General features: G+C 38.4%; 1 protein-coding gene across 2 annotated transcripts in view; it reads left to right on the top strand.

Annotated features, from left to right (window-relative positions):
• The window catches only part of CDH20 (cadherin 20), a 215120-nt gene that overhangs the window by 162167 nt on the left and 32462 nt on the right, over window positions 1-20491 (top strand). For both annotated transcript variants that reach the window (XR_007471696.1, XM_004268060.3), the window contains exon 7: window positions 13228-13481. Coding sequence is in view for 1 of the 2 variants with exons in the window: in XM_004268060.3 (XP_004268108.1) it covers window positions 13228-13481 (254 nt within the window). In the remaining variant the exon portion in view is untranslated. The remainder of the gene's footprint in view (window positions 1-13227; window positions 13482-20491) is intronic.

The raw sequence follows: 20491 nt of genomic DNA, 5'->3' as shown, positions 1-20491 counted from the left end.
GAAGGTGTAAAGAAACTGTTTCCAAGAGAAGAGAGTGACTGCTGTAAGTGCTGCTGTGGTAAGTGCTGCTAAAGGTCATATTAAAACACTGAAAATTAATCACAGATTTTAAGAACAGGGAGGTCATTGATGACCTTGACAAAAGCAACAAAGTCATAACTTAGAATGTGGCACAAGTTAATGTGTCAATAATAACTTTATTCTATGCTGTTCCATAGAGCTGAATTAACACTGCTTTAGAAAGGAAGAAGGGAAGAGTTCACATGTTTGTCCTTATTTATTTAAGGTACAATCACGTACAGCATAAGAACAGATATATCCAGCATTCCTCCAACCTGAAATCTTTATAACCAGCACACAATGACCTCAAAACAGTGCAAAATGCTGACATTAGCTTTGGAACCATCATATAAATCTGGATGTAATTTAAATATTGCAGTTTATTTTACTCATATTCTTTGAGAACTAATAATACTTTATAAAAGGTGACTAGAATAATAATACCAAGTTGTTGTATGACATAAGATTAAGAACACTCCCCTATTATGTGGCATGCCTCAAGCTAAAAATTAATAATACATTGCCTATCATGACTGGTAACTATAAACGAGGTAAAAGCTCAGAGTTTGGGATAATTATTATCTCTTTAATGCAAAGATTATCTTTAAAGAATTAAGCAATCAGAAGAAGAGCTTTTGAGGTTCTCAATATATTTTAAATTTTATTTTATATCTTAAATAGTATATAATTCTAAATAATAAAATAATATTAATTTATGTCAAATTATTAGAATATATCTTAGACCTTGCTATAAGCCATTAATTTAAAAAATATTAACTATTATAATTTTGTATATGATGAGATTGGTTAGGGTGGTATGGCCATAGACTGTATCTGAAAGGAACCTCAAAATGTCGTTTCTCCAGCTCCCTTACCAGGAAAAAAGATTAAGCCTCGTAAGACAGAACACTGTCTTTCACTGTCATTGCTAAAACTATATCCATGTCTAATCAAAACATGTATCAACTTTGCCAAGGTCATTTGGATTTCTCTTCTGAACCTATGAGGTGCCAGAAAATGGAATTAAAAGAGAGGTCAATAAGTTGAGTAGATGGACAAGTCAAATACAATAAATACTTTAGAGGCTATTGACTGCTCAATCTATACCTTTGGAACAACATTCACTCAGATGCTTGATCCACACCCATCCTCCTACTTTGTCATTAATAATGTCATGTAAAATTGAAAGAAGTGTTCTGCTTTTGATTTATTTCCCTTAGGCCTATTATTTGTCTAAAAAAGCACACACTTTTTCAAAAAGAGAAATCAAGTTGAACTGATAGAATTGGGTCTTCATAAAACCACACTGATTACTACCCAGTACTTTGGGTCTTTTTTGGCTTTTAAGTAATCAATCAATTGATTTTCAGTCTCTTAATTTAAATGCTTTTCAAAGATAACTTGAAACATACAATTTTCAGAATGTTCTTTATTCTATATGAGCATGATCTTACGTCTTCAGCATGTCTTCCATCTTCCAGCATACCATAAACAATTGTTTCAAGTCCACTCTCCTCTTAGGCAGGCCACAAAGCAGAAAACTTTTGAATTTCATCAAACCTAAGGTGCCATGAATTCTCATCACTGTTTTATTTTTAATTTTTTTTAACATCTTTATTGGAGTATAATTGCTTTGCAATGGTGTATTAGTTTCTGCTATATAACAAAGTGAATAGGCTATATGTATACATATATCCCCATATACCCTCCCTCTTGCATCTCCCTCCCAGTCTCCCTATCCCACCCCTCTAGGTGGTCACAATGCACCCAGCTGATCTCCCTGTGCTATGTGGCTGCTTCCCACTAGCTATCTATTTTACATTTGGTAGTGTATGTATGTCCATGCCCCTCTCTCACTTCGTCCCAGCTTACCCTTCCCCCTCCCCATGTCCCCAAGTCCATTCTCTACGTCTGCATCTTTATTCCTCTCTTGCCCCTAGGTTCTTCAGAACCACTTGGGTTTTTTTGTAGATTCCATGTGTATCTGTTAGCATATGGTATTTGTTTTTCTCTTTCTGACTTACTTCACTCTGTGTGAAAGACTCTAGGTCCATCCACCTCACTACAAATAACTCAATTTCATTTCTTTTTTTATGGCAAAGTAACAGTCCATTGTATATACATGCCACATCTTCTTTATCCATTCATCTGTCGATGGACACTTAGGTTGCTTCCATCTCCTGGTTATTGTAAATAGTGCTGCAATGAACACTGTGGTACATGGCTCTTTTTGAATTGTGCTTTTCTCCAGGTATATTCCCAGTAGTAAGATTGCTGGGTCGTATGGTAGTTCTATTTTTAGTTTTTTAAGGAACCACCATACTGTTCTCCATAGTGGCTATATCAATTTACATTCCCACCAACAGTGCAAGAGGGTTCCCATTTCTCCACACCCTCTCCAGGATTTATTGTTTATAGATTTTTTGATGATGGCCATTCTGACTGGTATGAGGTGATACCTCACTGTAGTTTTGATTTGCATTTCTCTAATGATTAGTCATGTTGAGCATCCTTTCATGTGTTTGCTGGAAATCTGTTTATCTTCTTTGAACAAATGTCTATTTAGGTCTTCTGCTCATTTTTGGATTGGGTTGTTTTCTTTGATATTGAGCTGCATGAGCTGCTTGTATATTTTGGAGATTAATCCTTTGTCAGTTGCTTCATTTGCAAATACTTTCTCCCATTCTAAGGGTTCTCTTTTTGTCTTGTTTATGCTTTCCTTTGCTTTTAAGTTTAAGCTTTTAAGTTTCATTAGGTCCTATTTGTTTATTTTTACTTTTATTTCCATTTCTCTAGGAGGTGGGTCAAAAAGGATCTTGCTGTGATTTATGTCATGGAGTGTTCTGCCTATGTTTTCCTCTAAGAGTTTTATAGTGTCTGGCCTTACATATAGGTCTTTAATCCACTTTGAGTTTATTTTTGTGTACGGTGTTAGGGAGTGTTCTAATTTCATTCTTTTACATGTAGCTGTGCAGTTTTCCCAGCACCACTTATTGAAGAGGCTGTCTTTTCTCCATTGTATATTCTTGCCTCCTTTATCAAAGGTAAGGTGACCATATGTGCGTGGGTTTATCTCTGGGCTTTCTATCCTGTTCCACTGATCTATATTTCTGTTTTTGTGCCAGTAACATACTGTCTTGATTACTGTAACTTTGTAGTATAGTCTGAATTCCAGGAGTCTGATTCCTCCAGCTCCATTTTTCTTAAGATTGCTTTGGCTATTAGGAGTCTTTTGTGTTTCCATACAAACTGTAAAATTTTTTGTTCCAGTTCTGGGAAAAATGCCACTGGTAGTTTGATACGGATTGCATTGAATATGTAGATTGCTTTGGGTAATATAGTTATTTTCACAGTGCTGATTCTTCCAATCAAAGAACATGGTATATCTCTCCATCTTTCTGTATCATCTTTAATTTCCTTCATCAGTATCTTATAGTTTTCTGCATACAGGAATTTTGTCTCCTTAGGTAGGCTTATTCCTAGGTGTTTTATTCTTTTTGTTGCAATGGTAAATAGGAGTGTTTCCTTAATTTCTCTTTCAGATTTTTCATCTCTAGTGTATAGGAATGCAAGAGAATTCTGTGCATTAATTTTGTATCCGGCTACTTTACCAAATTCACTTACTAGCTCTAGTAGTTTTCTGGTAGCATCTTTAGGATCCTCTATGTGTAGTATCACATCATCTGCAAACAGTGACAGCTTTACTTCTTCTTTTCTGATTTGGATTCCTTTTATTTCTTTTTCTTCTCTGATTGCTGTGGCTAAAACCTCCAAAACTATGTTGAATAACAGCGGTGAGAGTGAGCAACCTTGTCTTGTTCCTGATTTTAGTGGAAATGGTTTCAGTTTTTCACCATTGAGAATGATGTTGGCTGTGGGTTTGTCACATATGGTCTTTATTATGTTGAAGTAAGTTTCCGCTATGCCTACTCTCTGGAGGGATTTTATCATAAATGGGTGTGGAATTTTGTCAAAAGCTTTTTCTGCATCTATAGAGATGATCATATGGTTTTTATTCTTCAATTTGTTAATATAGTGTATTACATTGACTGATTTGCATATACTGTAGAATCCATGCATTCCTGGAATAAACCCCACTTGATCATGGTGTATGATCCGTTTAATGTGCTGTTGGATTTGTCTGCTAGTATTTCGCTGAGGATTTTTGCATCTATGTTCATCAGTGGTATGGGCCTGTAGTTTTCTTTTTTTGTGACATCTTTCTCTGGTTTTGGTATCAGGGTGATGGTGGCCTCATAGAATGAGTTTGGGAGTGTTCCTCCCTCTACTATATTTTGGAGGAGTTTGAGAAGGATAGATGTTAGCTTTTCTCTAAATGTTTGATAGAATCTGCTTGTGAAGCCATCTGGTCCTGGGCCTTTTTTGTTGGAAGATTTTTAATCACAGTTTCAATTTCAGTGCTTGTGATTGGTCTCTTTATATTTTCTATTTCTTCCTGGTTCAGTCTCAGACAGTTGCACTTTTCTAAGAATTTGTCCTTTTCTTCCAGGTTGTCCATTTTATTGTCATATAGTTGCTTGTAGAAATCTCTCATGTTCCTTTGTATTTCTGCAGTGTCAGTTGTTACTTCTTCTGTTTCATTCTATTGATTTGAGTCTTTTCCCTTTTTCCTTGATGAGTCTGGCTAACGGTTTATCAATTTTGTTTACCTTCTCAAAGAACCAGCTTTTAGTTTTATTGTTGCTATCATTTCCTCCATTTCCTTTTCATTTATTTCTGATCTGATCTTTATGATTTCTTTCCTTCTGCTAACTTTGGGGGTTTTTTGTTCTTCTTTCTCCAGTTGCTTTAGGTGTCAGTTTAGGTTGTTTATTTGAGTTTTTTTCTTATTTCTTGAGATGGGATTGTATTGCTATGAACTTCCATCTTAGAACTGCTTTTTTGCATCCCATAGGTTTGGGGTCATCGTGTTTTCATGGTCATTTGTTTCTAGGTATTTTTTGATTTCCTCTTTGATTTCTTCAGTGATCTCTTGGTTATTTAGTAGTGTACTGTTTAGCCTCCAATGTGTTTGCATGTTTTACACATTTTTTCCTGTAATTGACATCTCCTCTTATAGCGTTGTGGTAAGAAAAGATACTTGATATGATTTCAATTTTCTTAAATTTCCCAAGGCTTGATTTGTGAACCAAGATATGATCTACCCTGGGGAACATCCCATGAGCACTTGAGAAGAAAGTGTATTCTGTTGTTTTTGGATGAAATGTCCTATAAATATCAATTAAATCCATCTTGTTTAATGTGTAATTTAAAGCTTGTGTTTCCTTATTTATTTTCATTTTGGATGATCTGTCCGTTGGTGATAGTGGGGTGTTAAAGTCCCCTACTAAGACTGTATTACTGTCAATTTCCCCTTTTATGGCTGATACCATTTGCCTTATGTATTGAGGTGCTCCTATGTAGGGTGCATGAATATTTACAGTTGTTATATCTTCTTCTTGGATTGATCCCTTGATCATTATGCGGTGTCCTGCTTTGTCTCTTGTAACAAACAATTTTTATTTTAAAGACTATTTTGTTTGATATGAGAATTGCTACTCCAGCTTTCTTTTGATTTCCATTTGCATGCAATATCTTTTTCCAATTCCTCACTTTCAGTCTGTATGTGTCCCTGGCTCTGAAGTGGGTCTCTTGTAGACAGCATATATACGGGTCTTGTTTTTGTATCCATTCAGCCAGTCTATGTCTTTTGGTTGGAGCATTTAATCCATTTACATTTAAGGTAATTCTCAATATGTATGTTCCTATTACCATTTTCTTAATTGTTTTGGGTTTGTTATTGTAGGTCTTTTCCTTTTCTTGTGTTTCCTTCCCAGAGAAGTTCCTTTAGCATTTGTTGTAAAGCTGGTTTGGTGGCGCAGAATTCTCTTTGTCTGTAAAGCTTTTAATTTTTCCATCGAACCTGAATGAGATCCTTGCTGGGTAGAGTAATCTTGGTTGTAGGTTTTTCCCTTTCATCACTATAAATATGTCCTGCCACTCCTTTCTGGCTTGCAGAGTTTCTGCTGGAAGATCAGCTGTTAACCTCATGGGGATTCCCTTGTATGTTACTTGTTGCTTTTCCCTTGCTGCTTTTAATATTTTTTCTTTATATTTAATTTCTGATAGTTTGATTAATATGTGTCTTGGCGTGGTTCTCCTTGGATTTATCCTTTATGGGACTCTGCACTTCCCGGACTTGATTGACTATTTCCTTTCCCATATTAGGGAAGTTTTCAACTATAATCTCTTCAAATATTTTCTCAGTCCCTTTCTTTTTCTCTTCTTCTGGACCCCTATAATTCGAATGTTGGTGCGTTTAATGTTGTCCCAGAGGTCTCTGAGATTGTCCTCAATTCTCTTCATTTGTTTTTCTTTACTCTGCTCTGCGGTAGTTATTTCCACTATCATTTTTTTTTTTTTTTTTTGCGGTATGCGGGCCTCTCACTACTGTGGCCTCCCCCGTTGCGGAGCACAGGCTCCGGACGCGCAGGCCCAGAGGCCATGGCTCACGGGCCCAGCCGCTCTGTGGCATGTGGGATCCTCCCGGACTGGGGCATGAACTCGTGTCCCCTGTATTGGCAGGTGGACTCTCAACCACTGCGCCACCAGGGAAGCCCTCCACTATCTTATCTTCCAGGTCACTTACCTGTCCTTCTGCCTCAGTTATTCTGCTACTGATTCCTTCTAGAAAATTTTACATTTCATTTATTGTGTTGTTCATCAGTTTGTTTGCTCTTTAGTTCTTCTAGGTCCTTGTTAAACATTTCTTGTATTTTCTCCATTCTATTTCCAAGATTTTGCATCATCTTTACTATCATTACTCTGAATTCTTTTTCAGGTAGACTGCCTATTTCCTTTTCATTTTTTTGGTCTGGTGGGTTTTCACCTTGCTCCTTCATCTGCTGTGTATTTCTCTGTCTTCTCATTTTGCTTAACTTACTGTCTTTGGGGTCTCTTTTTCACAGGCTGCAGGTTTGTAGTTCCCGTTGTTTTGGGTTCTGCCCCCAGTGGGTATGGTTCTTTCACTGGGTTGTGTAGGCTTCCTGGTGGAGGGGACTGGTGCCTGTGTTCTGATGGATGAGGCTGAATTTTGTCTTTCTGGTGGGCAGGACCGTGTCTGGTGGTATGTTTTGGGGTGTCTGTGAACTTACTATGATTTTAGGCAGCCTCTCTGATAATGGGTGGGGTTGTGTTCCTGTCTTGCTAGTTGTTTGGCATAGGATGTCCAGCACTGGAGCTTGCTGGTCACTAAGTGGAGCTGGGTCTTAGCATTGAGATGAAGATCTCTAGGAGAGCTCTCACCGAGTGATATTATATGGGGCCAGTAGGTCTCTGGTGAACTCGGTTCTCCCACCTCAGAGGCTCAGGCCTGACACCTGGCCAGAGCACCAAGACCCTGTCTGCCACACAGCTCAGAAGAAAGGGAGAAAAGAAAAAAATAATAAAGAAAGACAAATAATAAAATAAAGTTATTAACATAAAAATTTTTAAATACATATTATTAAAATAAAATGTAATTTTAAAAAAAAAGAAGAGGGCAACCAAAACAATAAACAAATCCACCAATGATAACAAGCACTAAAAACTATACTAATAAAAAACGGACAGATAGAACCCTAACACAAATGGTAAAAGTAAACCTATACAGACAAAATCACACAAAGAAGTATACACATACACACTCCCAAAAAGAGAAAAAGGGAAAAAAATATATATGTATATACATAAAATAAAAGGAAGAGAGCCACCAAATCAATAAATAAATCTAACAGTGATAATAAGCTCTAAATACTAAACTAAGGTAAACATAAAACTAGAAACAAATTAGACGCAGAAAGCAAACCCCAAGTCTACAGTTGCTCCCAAAGTCCACCTCCTCAATTTGGGATGATTCGTTGTCTATTCAGGTATTCCACAGATACAGGGTACATCAAGTTGACTGTGGAGGTTTAATGCGTTGCTCGTGAGGCTGCACAGAGAGATTTCCCTTTCTCTTCTTTGTTCTCGCAGCTCACAGGTGCTCAGCTTTGGATTTGGCCCCGCCTCTTCGTGTAGGTCGCCGGAGGACGTCTGTTCTTCGCTCAGACAGGACGGGGTTAAAGGAGCCGCTGATTCGGGAGCTCTGGCTCACTCAGGCCGGGGGGAGGGAGAGGTATGGAATGCGGGGCGAGCCTGTGGCGGCAGAAGTCAAAATGTTGCAACAGCCTGAGGAACACCATGTGTTCTCGCGGGGAAGTTGTCCCTGGATCATGGGACCCTGGCAGTGGCGGGCTGCACAGGCTCCCAGGAGGGGAGGTGTGGAGAGTGACCTGTGCTTGCACACAGGATTCTTGGTGGCTGCAGCCGCAGCGTTAGCATTCCATGCCCATCTCTGGGGTCCAAGCTGATAGCCGTGGCTCGCACCCATCTCTGGAGCTCATTTAGGCGGTGCTCTGAATCCCCTCTCCTCACGCACCCCAAAACCATGGTCTCTTGCCTCTTCAGCAGGTGCAGACTTTTTCCCAGACTCCTCCCGGCTAGCTGTGGTGCACTAGCCCCCTTCAGGCTGTGTTCACGCAGCCAACCCCAGTCCTGTCCCTGGGATCTGACCTCTGAAGCCTGAGCCTCAGCTGCCAGCCCCCACCCGCCCTGGCAGGTGAGGAGACAAGCCTCTCAGGCTGGTGAGTGTTGGTCAGCATTGATCCTCTGTGCAGGAATCTCTCCACTTTGCTCTCTGCACCCCTGTTGCTGCACTCTCCTCCGTGGCTCCAAAGCTTCCCTCCACACCCACCCCCCATCTCCACCAGTGAAGGAGCTTCCTAGTGTGTGCAGACTTTTCCTCCTTCACAGCTCCCTCCCAGAGGTGCAGGTCTCATCCCTATTCTTTGGTCTCTGTTTTTCCTTTCTTCTTTTGCCCTACCAAGGTACATGGGGAGTCTCTTGCCTTTTGGGAAGTCTGAGGTTTTCTGCCAGCATTCAGCAGGTGTTCTGTAGGAGTTGTTCCACATGTAGATATATTTTTGATGTATTTGTGGGGAGGAAAGTGATCTCCATGTCTTACTCCTCTGCCATCTTGAAGGTCCTCCCTGACACATCCCCCATCACTGTTTTATATATCACTTAAAACACACACACACACACACACACACACACACACACACACACACACAAAAACCTCCTGATAATTTGAATGATACAATGCTTTCTCATTTCTTTGTTTGTAGTTACTGGAAAAGCCCTTGCAGACACAGACATATTTGTTTCACTAATATCAGATTTATTCCCTGCTATTGTTTCCATACCATTTTACCTACACAGCAACTTTGTTTCAATGTTGAATCATAATACAATCTTTCTGAAGACATTTTAGAAGGCAGTAAAGTTCAACACATGTATTACCAACAAGTGCAGAACACAACCGAAGTACATGAACGACTTTGACCAGGTTTGGCTAGCACAAATGGTGACAACTACATCCTACCTCTCGTTGGGCCTACAGCAATTATAAGATGCTATCAATTGGAGAAGCAACCCTATTTCCAAAATGTCAAAATACAAAAAAATGTGTATCTTTATATCATTGAAATATGGCAACATAAAGTCTGTATATATCATCACTCAACTAGTATCAATACATGTTAATACACTGAAACACTTTTGCACTACTCAATGTAACAACATTTTTGGGTTTTAGTCCCTCCCTAGGTACTGGGGAATAAAAATCTGACTAAATCATAATATTTGCCCTTTAGTATCATGAAGGCAACCAACACAGAAAGAAATATTTATAATACAAAATAAGAAGAGCCATAACGGAAGTAAGACAAAGTGCTATGGGAAAAGAAGAGGGAATGATTAATGCTGCTTAGGGGAACTGCATTACTATTTTGTAACATAATCTTCATTACTCAATTTTCAAGGATATAATAACTTCACTTTTACATGCTCCAACTCTAGGAAATTTCTTGAATTTAACTTGGGTTCTCAGACATTACTACTCTTTGATTTACTATTTAAATATGTAAAAACAAGTACAAAAACTTTTCTAGACAGAAATGTCAAACTCATATCAATTATGGGCAATTTAAAGTTTAGGGTATTTAAGGCAATGTTTTCTTTAAATTTTAAATAATAAAATTATTTAAGGGAGACAATAATCTTAAATAATATAAAAATCACTGAGTAACTTATTTAAAAAGAAATTTTAACAATAATTAAAAACTCGCTCTAGTCTTTCAACAGTGCTAGAAAAATTGTATGTCTGTATACAAAAAAAAAAATAAAGAACCTTGATTCATAGCTACAAAAATAAACCCAAAATAGATGATTTACCTAAATGTGAAAAACTAAAACTGTAAAATTTCCAGAAGAAAACAGAGAAGAAAGTCTTTGTGACCCTGATTAGGTAATTTTTTTAGATATGACACCAAAATCCCAATCTACAAAATAAAATGTGATAAATGAGACTTTAAGAGTTTCTTTTCTTCACTGATAAAAGAGTGAAAAAATAAATCACAGATTGGGAGAAAATATTTGCAAATCACCTGTCTGATAAAAGACTTTAATATAAAATATATAAAGAACTCTTCAAGAAGATATAAAGATGCTCAACATCATTAGGCATTAGGGAAATGCAAAACAAAACCACAATGAGAAACCATTTCACAGCCAGTAGGATGCTAAAACCAGAAAAACTGACAAAACCAAATAATGACTAGGATGTGGAGCAACCAGAACTCTCATACATTCCTGGTGGGAATGCAAAATGGTACAGCCACTTTGAAAATTGGTTTGGAAGTTTCTTATAACATTTAAAATATGCTTACCAAATAATCCTATGATCTCACTCCTAGGTATTTACCCAAGTGAAATGAAAACCTATGTTCCCACAAAAACCTGTATACAAATGTTCATAGTAGCTTTATTCATAACCATCAGAAATGGGAAACAACTCAAATGTACCTCCAGTGGAGGATGGATAAACAAACTGTGGTACATCCATACAATGGAATACTACTTGACAATAAAAGGGACAAACTCCACATTCACAATGACATGAATGAATCTCAAATGCATATGTTAAGTGAAAGAAACCAGACTCAAAAGACTACCTACTGAATGACTGCATTTATATGACATTCTTCTAAAAGGGACACAAAATAGATCAATGGGTGCCAGGGGGGTGGGACCTGACCACAAAGAGGTACTGATCAGGGCATAATGGGGTGATGGAACTGTTCTATATCTTAATTATCATAGGAGACACGTACATAATTGTATACATTTGTCAAAACCTACAAAAATTTACACTAAAAAAGATGAATTTTAATGTATGTAAGTTACATCTTAATTTTTACAAAATTCATACCAAATTAGAAAAATGACTTAAAATTAAAGGAACAACATATTTTGCCTAGCTCAAACCTAACATAAACAATCAGTGTCCACTCTGGGTTACTTCTACATAAGGAAAGAATTCTAAAAGAATACAGTGTAATTTACCAGGAAAGATAAATGTCTAGACTTAAAAGAGTAGTATAAATAAAATAAACTGGTAAACCTATTCCTTCAAATTTATTGAAACCTGAGTGGCAGATTTCCCTGTTTATGAAAACCCTGCCTTTTGACTAAGAACTACAGACACAGGGCAGCTGGTGGAAATGGCCACTTCGTTCAAATGGGAACGATGGACTCCATGAAACGAAGAGTACAAAGTATGGTGCTAAGTAAATACAGGACCAGTGGTAAACCAACAACAGCAACAAAACAAATAAAAAACTTTTTGTTAGAATTTGAAAATAACAAATTCAGTTAAAGCAATTCCTACTGCTGTTTGTTTCTCAAAACCAAACCAGTTGCTTAGACAGATGCCTCTTTCTAACATGAAATGTGCTGACATTCAGCACATTTTATGAAAAAGGGACAAATGAATGAAATGTTTAGCTAGAAAAACTTGTCATCACCAAGTTGACATGTGACTTTTAAGCTTTAGTAACTGCTTCACTATCCTCTGTAATTATAGAATTGAGTTTCCATCATTTTTTAAATTATTAATGATATTTTGAGCTAAGTGTTGCTTTAAACTTTTATACATTTTTGTCAGTTAAAAAAAAGAAACACAAATGGATTATTCTTGAGATGGCATTCAAGTCCACTTTCTGCCCTAAAGTGCTGTATTTATTTTGACATAAAACATTCTGAAGGTAGAGATAGATCCAAAAAAGGAAACACCAAAAAAGTTATATTTTATGACATGGGGTTTTATTAGACAAAGTTAAACTTTTGGGGGTGAGCCTTGAATGAGGAATTTACAGATCAAGAGCAGCATTTCTACTCTGACACAGCGTAACCACATCAGCTTAGGCCAGTCTGCTAGCTTGCTGAATCTCAGTTTCTTTCATTGTAAAATGAGGTACTGGATTAGGTTTTTAAAAAAGATTGTCTATGATAAACTGAACACACAAATATTGATCTGACACAGTGCTTTGAGAACCTTTGTGAGGTGTTTATTGATAGTTTATTGGAATAAAATCACTATTGCCTTTGTACTCAAGAACTGGGTTTTTTCAAAGAAAACAGAAAAGCCTAGGTCTCAGTTGTATGGATATGCTGAAACAGAACTCAAACTCTCTCTTAATTATCATGACACCTTTTCAAATGAACAAGCATTTCTAAAGATGACCATGCTGATTAAAGAGTAGACAAGTTAAGTCAGCACTGCCCAGGGTTCAGTGCTTTTCTTCATCAGCAAAATGGCTTCCTTTAGCATCCTCCTTACTTTCTTTACCCAAATTGTTGAAAGTGACATTAAGACCAAGAACCATGGAACAGGGCTTCCCTGGTGACGCGGTGGTTGAGAGTCCACCTGCCGATGCAGGGTACACGGGTTCGTGCCCCGGTCCGGGAAGATCCCACATGCCGCGTACCGGCTGGGCCCGTGAGCCATGGCTGCTGAGCCTGCGCGTCCAGAGCCTGTGCTCCGCAATGGGAGAGGCCGCAACAGTGAGAGGCCCGCGTTCCGAGAACCATGGAACAAAAGAAAAAATTCCCTTATTTTTCCTCTTGCCTCTTTTCCACCATTTTAATGCATTTGAGAATCTACCCACTAGCCAGCAGTATCATCCATCCTTTAGAACCCTGACGTATATGCTCCTAACTGATCTATTTTCCTGTCATTACTTTCAGCCCCTGAGTTTTGAAACCAAGAAAAGCTACACCTTAAAAGTGGAGGGAGCCAATCCTCACCTAGAGATGCGTTTTCTGAACCTAGGCCCATTTCAGGACACAACCACAGTGCACATCAGTGTGGAAGATGTGGATGAGCCCCCTGTGTTTGAACCTGGCTTTTATTTTGTGGAGGTACCTGAAGATGTGGCAATTGGAACAACCATACAGATCATTTCTGCCAAGGATCCAGATGTGACCAACAACTCAATCAGGTTTTTCTACACATTTCACCTTATCCTTATATCCTGGAATCTTCCCTTATATCTAATTTTCTAGCACTTTTTCTCTGCTTCTTCCATCTCTGGACACTCTCCTATTTAAATTCTTTTTTTCTTAAATAACGTGGACTTTTCATGTTATTTAGAAATGAAGTGCCATTATGTCTACAACTCACTGTCAGCTGGTTCAGCAACACACATACACACACCTCTCAATTCTCAATTGTGGCCTTATTGACATTTGGGGGTGGATAATTCTTTGTTGAGGGGGCTGCCTGTTCAATGTATTGTACAATGTTTAGCAGCATCTCTAGCCTCTACCTACAAAATGCTAGTAGCATCCCCTGAGTGGTAACAATCTAAAAAGTCCCCAGATATTGCCAAATAGACAGATACATAGATGTCAAAACGTTAAAAGTCGTTGAATCTTAGTGGTGAATATAAAGGTGATTACTGTACATTCTTTTAATTTTTATGAACCTTTGACTTTTTTACTTTAAAAAATGGAAAACACATATATAAACACATATTTCCATATACTATACAAAGAACAGACACAGAAACTACTACTGTTGTCAACAGCTTTGATGCCATGTAGAGTGGCTTTCTATTGCAAGCCCACATAACAACCTCTCCAAAGTATGTTTTGAACATCAAGATTCCAACCTAGATGCTTCGCCCTCAGGAGGGGTAGAGAGCTGCTCTTATAGCCATGGCCATCTCCTGTTGACTACAGAACCAAAGTGCAAACCGCTGGTGGACAGATTGACACTTCAACCTTCCAGAGCAACTGCCAAGCCTCTGAAGCTTGACACAAAAGATCAGGATTCCAAGGCTGTTTGAGGCCGTCTGTCACGTTAATTGTTGAAAGCTACACAAGTGGATCTAGGGCTTTAGTGCAGACAGCACATTTTAAACACACCCTGATTCATCAAAGGCCTTTTCTGTCAGCCGGTTACCTTCCTCACCTGATGCCATTTTGTATTTAATGAAAATGTGCTTTTGCAGTCTAATAAAGATGGGTCTCTCCTGAGTTTAACCATACTGGGGGAAATCTGCTTCCTCTAACCAATTAGCAAACATTTTACATTTTCAGGCATTAAAATGGCTAAAATTATTTTGCTTGAATTCTGATATTTGATTTTTAGAAGAAAACTAATCTTTATGAGCTGTAACAATTTTATAGAAGTGATATTTCAACCTTAAGCTTTCTAAATGTATAATAGAAGTTAGTGGAATATTACCCCCAAAACAACAACACAAATGAAACCAATTCTATTATAAATTTATATTTGTAATATAAATATTATAGTTATATCAGAAGCCAAGAATATACATCTATCTTCTGATTAATCTATTCATATCAGAGACACTACTGTGGGAAAAAACTCTAGACAATAAAACTTTATGGAGGGAAAGTGTTTGAAATAAAACAAGCACAGTCTGAAAAAAATCAGATCTCATTTCTAAAAGAGTCAATCAGAATATCCAGTGGATGCTTCCACATCTTCTTTCCAGATTCTGATTCTGGACTCCTACATGGTAAGCACTGGAAAAATGATTTTGTCAGGAGTCACACTACTAAATGACAAGCAAAAGAGACTGAAAGCAGTCAAGAAACAAGGAAATTCTCTCTCTCACACACACACACACACACACACACACACACACACACACACACACACACACACACACACACACCCCTAGAGCAAATGTGCACTATTCAGGACTAAAGTCGTTATCTCAACATATATCTAGGAAGGAAGGAGAAACACCAGCAGGCCTAGATCCACTGCTGGCATGGAGCAAAATGAGGATACAAAATGAGGGAATCCTGTCTGGCTAACCGAAAATGCTGCTTCAGATGATAAGCCACTGAAAACTGTCAGTTGGCTGGCATGGCACTGATGCAATTAACATCAGGGAGGTCTATAGTAGGGTGCCTGTGTAGTCCAATACATCCCAGTCAGGAGGAATCCAAGAGTCAATAGGCGGGAGGCATAGAGCAGGGTCCACTGGGCTTATTCTAGGGCAGGGTTCTAGGTCTTGAAAGAGAAACTGGCAAGAACAAGGCAACAGCCACAGGCCTGGAGGTAACACGATAAGCGTTCAGGCACAGAGGATAAAGCAGAATTCCACTTATCATAACTAGAGATAATTGTCCCTCTGCATTTCGGCTGGAAAGAAGGGACAGAATTCATATTGTGAGATAGAGTCTCTGACCCTTTGTACTGTCCCACAGGAACAAAGAATGGTCTCTGGAGCCCAGCAGAACACCAGGGGTCCTGGATTCTGAGAAGGAAAAGCAACTAGAAGTCAAATCTCTGGCTATTACTTAATAAACCCATTTGGAAAGTACTTTCCTACATTATCTTTCACCAAATTGCTTGTTTTCTCCTTATTTATACTATAAAAGTTATTTTCTTTTAAAAATAATTTGAATATGCCATATGCCACTTGTCTATCTTGTGCATTTTTGTTGCAAATAAATGAGGTTCACATTCCTAAAAAGAAAATTCATATTAAATCACCCAAAAAACAACATACCACCTGAGGTTCAAATGCTATGGATAAAAGGTCACTGAACTTTTTAAAAAGATTATCAGGACTTTTATAATCTCATTTCTAGAAAGTTTATGGTGTGTTCAGGCATATAAGCTGGTCATCATTTATTAGTAAAGCCCAAAACTAAGTCTCCAGATTTAGTTATATGTACATGAAAATTACAATGTTTGGATCACCTAAATTTTTAATAAATGCTCAAGGAATTTCTAGCAAGCAGGAAACTGAACCATTAGGCAACTGAAATAGGCTCCTGCTCGTATGGAAACAGCTTGTCCCCCTGTGCCTTCCTAGAGTGTGTATGGATTCAGGGAGCCTGTCCATGACACCCTACCTCCAAAAGCACTCCTAAATTCAGAGAATGTCCTCAGCCAAGTAAACAAGCAGGGAGCTCAACGAACACCAGCTACTGTTGGCTGAAGGCAGTTCTGTATGTGTATGTTATGCCTATACATATGAGAATATTATGATTAGAGAAAGGAAAACTACCTACATAATTCACTAGTGTGTCCCAATTTCCTCATTTTCTATCTGTATCTATGCCTTTAAATTTGTTCTCGAGTCCTGAAAATTGGCCCAGCGTCCCATTCAGAGTAATGAATGCTATCATTGCCTCAATTCAGGCCCCGCTTGGGAAATGGAAGAGGAATTCCACATGAGGGAGGCTTCTCTGAGGCAGGCCTGCAGCGTTTCCTCTCAGTGTGTCAGCGGCAGTACTGTCATGGGTTCTGTCAGTTATTTCCATCATTCCATCTCCCCTACCATCTGTGACATTTGCTATGGCCTTGTAGGTTTGAATGCAGGAAGCTGGTTCATCATAGGCTGCCTCTCCCCTCAGCATTATGCCTACAACTTGGAGAGCTGCCATCAGGGTTACAGCTCTGTGGGCTGAATGGCTGGCTTTTCTCCTGTTTGGGGAGCTGAAAGAAAAGACTGGCAGGAGCCAACCAGTATTTTTTCTCTAAGATAAATTCAAATCTTAAAATAGCCAGTAAACTTTAAAACTAAATCACTAATTATACCTAAAAAAAAAAAAAACGCTCCAGTTAATTTTAAATTAACTTTGTAGGCATGTGTTTATTCTTTATTAAATAGTCAACTGTCGGCTATCATGGCTTAATCTATCTTCAAAAAACAGTTAAGGCTTTGTTTCCTTAAGCAATCTCATACATTCCATATGCCTAGGTTTGATTCCCAGCCGTGCAACCTTGGGTAAATGTCTTAACCTTTCCATGCTCCAGTTTTCTCACCTGTAAAATGGGAATGATAAATAGTACCTACCTCATAGGTTTATTGTGGGTATTATATGAGTCAATACAGGTAAGATGTTTAGAGCAGTGCCTGGCTACAGTAACAGGGTCAGAAGCAGAGAGAAGCATTACTTTACTTATTTAAATTTCCCAACACTTGGAGAGTTAGAACTGAAATGTTTCCAACTTCTCCAGCCTTTAGTGGTAACCTTTCCCTTTAATTCCTAATTCTCTGAACAGTCATCCTGAATCTCTGCAGGAAAAAATAAATACTCGAAACAAAATACTTTACCAAATAATACATATACTGGTATATACTTTATTTATTTATTTATATTGAAACAAAAGTTTTACCATCAATATTTACCCTTACTGGAATACAGTCTGGCATACATATACATGTTCTTTCTACACTAGTCACAACCCACCATATTTATTTCAGATTGAAAAACAATGCACTAAAGTAAAGAAACTACTTACTCCCATCAAATGGGCAGTATTTCCCAGTTTCAACAACTTTAAGATAGAGACTGCAATTGCTGGCAACTTTTTTTTTTTTTTTTTTGGCCATGCTGCGCAGCTTGTGGGATCTTAGTTCCCTGATCAGGGATTGAACCTGGGCCCTCGGCAGTGAAAGCCCGGAGTCCTAACCACTGGACCACCAGGGAATTCCGCTGGCAACTTTTTTAAAATTAATTTTTACTGGATTATGGTTGATTTACAATGTTGTGTTAGTTTCAGGTTTACAGCAAAATGAATCAGTTATACATATACATATATCCACTCTTTTAGATTCTATTCCCATATAGGTCATTAAAGAGTATTGCGTAGAGTTCCCTGTGCTATACAGTAGGTTCTTATTAGTTATCTATTTTATATATAGTAGTGTGTATATGTCAATCCCAATCTCCCAATGTATCCCTCCCCCCCGCGCTTTGTCCTTGATAACCATAAGTTTGTTTTCTACATCTGTGACTCTATTTCTGTTTTGAAAATAGGTTTGTTTGCAACCACTGGCAACTTTAAATGGAATTTAGAACCCAATATGTTACAATAGCTTATATATATATATAATATATAAGAAAGAGAATCATTTATATATAATTTACTGTATATTATATATACAATAGTTTATATATAAACACATGTATGTTTCAAATCTTACTGTTAGCTGCAAATTATTAGCTGTGTAACTGTATGAAAGTGACTTAACTTCTCTAAGTCCTAGTTTCCTGTTAGGTGAGATAATACCTACATCCTAGAGATCCTGTAGAATTTAAAAAGAAGCTATAGATAAATACAGCCCATCCTGAACTCTCCACAGACTGGCCTGTAACTTGCAACATTGTGCCTTCTAGAATTGCAGTTTCTCTGCTATTCCCCAGTAAACTCAAGTTCAGAAACCCCATTAAAGACTCTGGCCTAGAGTTTCCTCTTGCTCCTGTCTTTGCCACCCAACCAAAACCTGGACCTTCCTCTGTGGCCCTGCAGGGCATGCAGTGACTCCCCTCTGAGATCTAACAAATTTATGTGATTACAAGTTTAAACCCAAGAAGACCTTCAAGATGGCTGAGGGTAAGACATGGAGATCACCTTCCTCCCCACAAATATATCAAAATACATCTACATGTGGAAAAACTTCTACAGAACACCTACTGAACACTGGCAGAAGACCTCAGACTTCCCAAAAGGCAAGAAACTCCGCACATACCTGGCTGTGTGGCTGACAGGGTCCTGGTGCTCTGGCCAGGTGTCAGGCCTGAGCCTCTGAGGTGGGAGAGCCGAGTTCAGGATACTGGGCCACCAGAAACCATCCAGCCCCATGTAATATCAATCGGCGATGGCGAGAGCTCTCCCAGAGACCTCCGTCTCAATGCTAAGACCCAGCTCCACTCAACAACCAGCAAGCTCCAGTGCTGGATACCCTATGCCAAACAACTAGCAAGACAAGAACACAACCCCACCCATTAGCACAGAGGCTGTCTAAAATCATAGTAAGTTCACAGACACCCCAAAACATACCACTGGACACGGTCCTGCCAACCAGAAAGACAAGACCCAGCCTCATCCACCAGAACACAGGCACCAGTCCCCTCCACCACGAAGCCTACTCAACCACTGAACCAACCTGACCCAATGGGGGCAGACACCAAAAAAACGGGAACTACAAACCTGGAGACCCCAAACACAGTAAGTTAAGCAAAATGAGAAGGCAGAGAAATACACAGCAGATGAAGGAGCAAAGTAAAAACTCACCAGACCAAACAAACGAAGAGGAAATAGGCAGTATACCTGAAAAAGAATTCAGAGTAATGAGAGTAAAGGTGATCCAAAATCGTGGAAACAGAATGGACAAAATACAAGAAATGTTTAACAAGGACCTAGAAGAACTACAGAGCAAACACACAATGATGAGTGACACAATAAATGATATTTAAAACTCTCCAGAAGGAATCAATAGCAGAATAACTGAGGCAGAAGAACAGATAAGTGAACTGAAGATAAAACAGTGGAAATAACTATCGCAGAGCATAATAAAGAAAAAAGAATGAAAAGAATTGAGGACAGTCTCAGAGACCTCAGAGACAACATTAAACACACCAACATTCGAATTATAGGGATCCCAGAAGAAGAGAAAAAGAAAGGGACTGAGAAAATATTTGAAGAGATTGTAGTTAAAAACTTCCCTAATATGGGAAAGGAAATAGTCAATCAAGTCCAGGAAGCACAGAGAGTCCCATACAGGATAAATCCAAGGAGAACCACGCCAAGACACATATTAATCAAACTATCAAACATTAAATACAAAGAAAAAATATTAAAAGCAGCAAGGGAAAAGCAACAAATAACATACAAGGGAATCCCCATGAGGTTAACAGCTGATCTTTCAGCAGAAACTCTGCGAGCCAGAATGGAGTGGCAAGACATATTTAAAGTGATGAAAGGGAAGAACCTACAACCAAGATTACTCTACCCGGCAAGGATCTCATTCAGATTTGACGGACAAATTAAGCTTTACAGACAAGCAAAAGCTAAGAGAATTCTGCGCCACCAAACCAGCTTTACAACAAATGCTAAAGGAACTTCTCTAGGCAGGAAACACAAGAGAAGGAAAAGACCTACAACTAAGAATTAAGAAAATGGTAATAGGAACATATATATCAATAATTACCTTGAATGTAAATGGATTAA

This window comes from Orcinus orca, chromosome 15 (assembly GCF_937001465.1).
Source record: "Orcinus orca chromosome 15, mOrcOrc1.1, whole genome shotgun sequence".
NCBI classification, from domain to species: domain Eukaryota; kingdom Metazoa; phylum Chordata; class Mammalia; order Artiodactyla; family Delphinidae; genus Orcinus; species Orcinus orca.
This window is presented reverse-complemented; position numbering and strand designations above follow the sequence as displayed.